Source organism: Daucus carota, chromosome 4 (assembly GCF_001625215.2).
Source record: "Daucus carota subsp. sativus chromosome 4, DH1 v3.0, whole genome shotgun sequence".
Lineage (NCBI taxonomy): Eukaryota > Viridiplantae > Streptophyta > Magnoliopsida > Apiales > Apiaceae > Daucus > Daucus carota.
Genome location: NC_030384.2, coordinates 20,019,800 through 20,025,676, shown reverse-complemented (window position 1 = coordinate 20,025,676; position 5,877 = coordinate 20,019,800). Strand labels below are relative to the sequence as shown.

Below are 5,877 nucleotides of genomic sequence, written 5' to 3'. Positions count from 1 at the left end.
TTTTATTTGTATTAAAATCTGCTGTATCTCTATATATTATTTGCAAGTCTTGTTCAGATAAAAAAATCATATGTTCTAAAATGAGTTTCTCCTAAATTACACGTATTGTATTTTAATAAGGTTTTAAGTATAATTCTTAAATAATTTTACTATAAAAGTCATTTATTATATGTAATTTGTTCTGATTTGCCTTATAAATTAAGTTGCAGGAAATAATGATGAAAATGCTCCAGAAAATCATGTATCCTCTGGTAATGTTTTATATTTAATTTTTTTTGATTATATTGTACCTGAGTTTGTTTGCCATGTAAGATGCATATATCACATATTTATTACTTATGTGCCAAATCTTATTTGTTACAAATATTATTAGTGAATCTAATCGACATAACTTTGTGCAGCTTGATGTGGATGGAAATGGAAAGAGAGATCATTTGCACATCCTTTATTTCCCCTTGATTTCCTTTGACCCAAAAAGAGGTGAAGATTGTTTCTTCCCTAATTATTACAAATTTGATATAAAGATATATGTGTGCATGGATTAAATATTTTCATTACTGTTAATGATATACATGAACATGCACAAGTAGAAGACTAGAAGGTAAGCAAGTTTCAAAAACGGTAAAACCTCTGTGACAACAGGAGATTTATTCTTTTCATTACCGGAGGTAATTACCATTTTGGCATCATTATCAGCAACACTACATCCACCAATAAGATTGTTTGCTTTTTAAAAAATAGAAATTATATATCCACAAATGAAAATATTATTAGAGAAAAGAAAGTGGGCCTACTAACACACAACAGGCGTCCACTATGGGCAAACCCAAAGCCCAAACTGCCGTATTATATATACATACACTACCCATGCACAAGAGCTTTGCATAAACCCTCATATTTTGGCCGCTTCACCTTTTCCCTATTTTTTTTCTCAACCCCGTGTAAGTATAATTCTCTTCTTCATCGTCAGCATGTGCATTGACTGTGTTTATCTCGATTAATTTGATTAGTAGTGTTTGAATCGTAAAGGATTGTTTTTTAATTAGTAGGGTTTTGTTGTGAAATGATCTGATTTCTTTTAGACAAAGAATTAATGATTTTTAATTAGTTGTGATTTTTGATGAAGGAATCTTGATTGGATTGACCATGAAGGTTTTTGATTATTCTGGGTTTTTTTTCAGGTGAATTTTGTTGTAAAGATTTTATTTTTTTGCAGGTTTTAGTTGACATCAGGACTGTTGATTCACTCTTTGGTCGTGAGAATTCAACCCATAATGGCACAGCGTGACTGGGATGCTGACAAAATGTATTGACTCTCTCTCTCTCTCCCCCCTCTCTCTCTCTCCCTCGCTCTCTCTCCTCTCTCTCTCTCCCTCGCTCTCTCTCTTCTCTCTCTCTCTCACTCTCTCTCCCCCTCTCTCCCGTGTGTGTGTTATTTCATGTGTGTTTAGGCTTGATGCTTACATATATGATTATCTCATACTGATTGTTAAAGTTGTGATTTTTGGATTTGGTGGTGTTTAGGCTTGATGCTTACATATATGATTATCTCATGGCCAAAAAACTACATGCATCAGCGAAAGCTTTTAAGGCTGAGAGGGCGGTTCCCAATGACCCCGTAGGTAATGTATTTACTGATCAAATTTTTGGTTTGGTTGTTACTTTTGTTTATTTTGGAGTTGTTTACGTTAAAAATTTTGAATATATATGCAGTTATCGGTGCGCCTGGAGGATTTCTCTTCGAGTGGTGGTCTCTTTTCTGGGACAGCTACACTGCAAAGTCAAATGAAGCTGCTGCTTTGCAGGTTGAGGTGTTTACGGAATGTTAAATGATTTATGTTGCCCCTAATTTGGAATGTTATTATATGATTATTTATTGCCATAATTTCTGTCTGATTAACATTGTGCTATTTTGTTTGATAAAATTTTAGACGCAACAAAGCAGAGCAAGAGAGAACCAACAGCAGTTGCAACTTATCCAGCAACAGAATGCTCAATTACAGCGATGGGATCCTAGTCATTCTTCCCATGGTGTCCCGGTAAATGCTATGAACTCTGAAGGAATAATGGGACAGCCTTCAGCCAATTTCCTGGACATGAAAATGTACAAAGATTGGATAAACCAGGGGTATATTCAATGGAACTATATATTGATTAAGGATATATAGATTAACTAGTTGTTTCATTGGCTTTTTTGTTGTGGATTTCAGCCAGTTGCTTGAAGGAAATTCTGGGAACATGTCTGGGTCTTCACAGCAATTGCGTGCTCAAATGACCAATGTAAGTAACTAAAGTATATGTTCTTTCTATCTATGATAATAATATGCTTGCTGTATTGGAAGTTCATTGTTCATTGACTTGTGTCTGATTGATATATAGCCATAAGGCTGCTCAGCTATATTGTAGTATAATCTTGATTTGGTAAGATAATCACTGCATTATTGTAGTAGCTATATATCTGATTCACTTTTATATGTATCTCAGATGAAATTGACCCAAATGCCACAATCATCCTCTCAACATGAGCAACTGCAACAGGTTTGATTTCTTTTCTATATCTTTAATAGGAATTTTTAAGAGGCCGAACTGAAATGTTAAAGTTTAGTAGCAAAACTTTCCATTCCCCTACCAACACAGGTTGAAGTGAGGCACAATTTTCAACAATGGAACTTTTCTGTTCTCCCCTATATTGTTCACTTTCTAGAAAGCATGATTATTCACTCACCCGCCGCACCGCACACTCGATTGGTGGGTGGGCGGGGATTCTTATTAAATATTTAATTCTGTAATTAGCTGATTACTTAATATAAGTTTATTAGTCTATACTACAACAATTGTGTTATTAAATAATCATTATGTAAATTGTTAAGCATAATTCACTTATTTGAATATTTGGTTTAATTATTACTGTGAAACCTGAAAAACATGCATAATATATATTTTTAATATAATAATATTTGCCGAATCCCTCTGCACCTGAATCCCCATATTGGTAGTGCCGAATTCTTGCATCCCCATAACGCCCACTCACGTACCCGTACCCACACTCATGCTTCCTAGTTCGCTTTGGGTTTGATTTAATTAATGCTCTTGTCTTGTTATTTCCATGCAGAACAATAACAGAGAAAGAAAACAACAGTCATCTTCTGGACCAACTAATAGTAAAGGTAAGGGAAAAGCAATGGATCCTTCACCAAAATCCCCGGTATCGACTCATAACCCTGGCGATGAGAAAAATACTGCCAGTAGTCTGCAGCATGTAAGCAGTGGACAAAAAGGGTTGATGATGTATGGTTCAGAAACAGCAGGTCTTGCATCACCTGAAAATCAGTTGGTAGGCCCTTCTATGTTTCACAGACACACTCGTCAATCTATATGCTAGTGTCAGTTTGCATCTTAGGAATACCAATGTTAAGTACTCTTCAATTTTTATCATTGGTTGCTTTGTTTAACTTGAATGATTGATGAAATATGCATTGTGTTCTTAAAATCTATGTGCATATAGATAATCAAGTTTGTGATATATATCCAAAAAGTGGTAAAGTTTATGAATGACTTGATAGTTGATACAAAACATTGCCTTGATGCACAAAGAACATTTCATATCGCAGGATGACATAGAACATATTGGAGATGAGGGAGATGTCGACTCCTTTTTGTCTAATGATGGTGAAGATGGACGGACTTTATATGACAACATCAAACAAAATCTTACTGAACATAAAACGGAGTCTTCTAAAGGTAATAGTTTTTCTTGTTGATTATGTTTCCAGAAATCTAGGCTTTTGCACAGAACTGTTGACTCTATGGTGTTTTCGTCTCCTATATCAGGATTCTTCCTTGAAGAAGTTGGTTGTATACGGACCAGAGATAAAGTCACATGCTGCCATTTCTCTTCAGATGGCAAGCTGTTAGCTAGTGCCGGACATGGAAAGAAGGTAACAGAAAACACTGCAATGTTTTAAACCTTATTGTCTTTGTTACAACAGAGTAAAGGTGAACGAGAGTATGTGTATGTATATAAGTGTTGGTCATTTGACAGACTGTTCTTTGGAACATGAATACCTTGCAAACTGAAAGCACTCCTGAAGAACACCAGGACGTGATTACAGATGTGCGTTTCAGGCCTAATTCATCTCAATTGGCGACAGCTTCACTTGACAAGTCTGTGAAATTGTGGGATGCAGCTAATGTAATTATCTACGCTCAGTTGTGTATAATTGTTGTTTTAGTTTTTAATAGTACTCAGCCATTGAACCGTCTGACATAAGTTTTTATAATATAACCTCTTATTTTTCCTTGCAGCCAAGCTACTGCCTGCATGCTTATACTGGGCACCCCTCTCATGTTATGTCCCTAGACTTTCATCCAAAGACGAATGACATGTTCTGTTTTTGTGACAGTAACAATGAAATTCGTTATTGGAACATCAATCCATTTTCATGTACTCGAGTTTCAAAGGTTAGTTTGTGAAACTTATATACGTTTCTTCTCGCAGACAAATGTAAATTATGTTAAATAGTAACTTTTTATCTTTCATTTTTTATGTATTGCTCATGTCAGCAAGGAGGTAGTTCACAAGTGAGATTTGAACCGGCAAATGGACGCTTATTAGCAGCAGCATCAGATGAAGTTGTGTCCATCTTTGATGTTGAAACTGACATGCAAACACATTTTTTCCAGGTTTGACATTTTAATGCTATTTGTCAGTGTTTAGTGTTACCAAACCTTAATATACTGTTGGTTTAAGGCTTTGGGCATATCTTCTCATGTGCTGATTACAAAATTGATTTGACCCCCTTTTCTCTCACCTCGGTGTCTTATCAGGGACATAGCGGTGTGGTTAACTCCCTATGCTGGGATCTAAATGGTGATTATTTGGCTTCCGTTGGTAAGGAGTCTGTGAAAGTCTGGTCGCTGACCTCTGGAAAATGCGTTCATGAACTTAGCTCAAAGAGTAACCAGTTTCATTCCTGCGCTTTCCATCCAAGCTATTCAGCTCTTTTGATGATTGGTGGAGAGAAGGTATTTATCTATGTATTTTTGTTTCCTGAGACCTTGTTTTAAACATTGCACTTAGTCTACCATTATGGACTTGTCTCTTGGATGATTAGGTACTTGGGGGTACTTTTTTCGTCATACTTAAATGATCTGAATTGCCATGAGCCTAGTTTGAACTAACTTGCTATGCTGCAATCTTTCACGTTCTGTTACTTCAATTTTAATTTTAAAACTTGCAAATGACTGGACCAATTACTGTAGTTGATATTGGTACCTCAATACAACCAATCATTTCTGGATGTGTGACACTTGACATTGTAGACTTTTAAATAACTCTATATAATGTATTTGTTTCCTTTTTATACCTAAAGCTATCTGTACTTTGCTAACACTATTTTCTTTAACATTCTGTACAGGGTTTAGAGTTGTGGAATATTGCTGAGAATAAAATCATGACAGTTCGAGCACATGAAAATATGATTGCTGCTTTAGCACAGTCCCCTATAACAGGAATGATTGCTTCTGGAAGTCACGATAGTTCTGTCAAGTTATGGAAATAATCTTTCTGGTAAATTAACTGAATTATCTGAACCATTGGCGCAATCTCTCTTGAGGAAACTGTGTGAAAGTTCTGAGTATCTCTCCTGAGGATACTGAATGTTTTGTGTTGGTAGTGTCAATGAACAATATAATACCTACAACTTCATTTTGTTATAAAGATAGCAGATTAGGGAGGAACTCATAGTGAGCTGTTTCAGAAGATTAAGAATCCTAGAATTTCTTAGCTATTGATATAACAATAACAGTAGGAAAATAATGGTACTTTTTAATTTTAATGATTATTTTATTTTGGATATTCAGATAAGTTCCTAAATA

At 35.3% G+C, this 5,877-nt stretch overlaps 1 protein-coding gene across 1 annotated transcript; it reads left to right on the top strand.

The window, feature by feature from the left end:
* Positions 1 to 1,243: 1,243 nt before the first annotated feature.
* LOC108218008 (transcriptional corepressor LEUNIG_HOMOLOG-like) lies at positions 1,244 to 5,561 on the top strand. The gene is made up of 14 exons (XM_064092081.1): positions 1,244 to 1,306; positions 1,525 to 1,622; positions 1,714 to 1,811; positions 1,932 to 2,128; positions 2,211 to 2,280; positions 2,485 to 2,538; positions 3,113 to 3,334; positions 3,612 to 3,741; positions 3,832 to 3,938; positions 4,043 to 4,192; positions 4,306 to 4,461; positions 4,564 to 4,683; positions 4,828 to 5,025; positions 5,418 to 5,561. Exons 1-14 carry the CDS (start codon positions 1,275 to 1,277, stop codon positions 5,559 to 5,561), a joined length of 1,776 nt encoding a protein of 591 aa, XP_063948151.1. The 5' UTR covers positions 1,244 to 1,274.
* Positions 5,562 to 5,877: the final 316 nt, after the last annotated feature.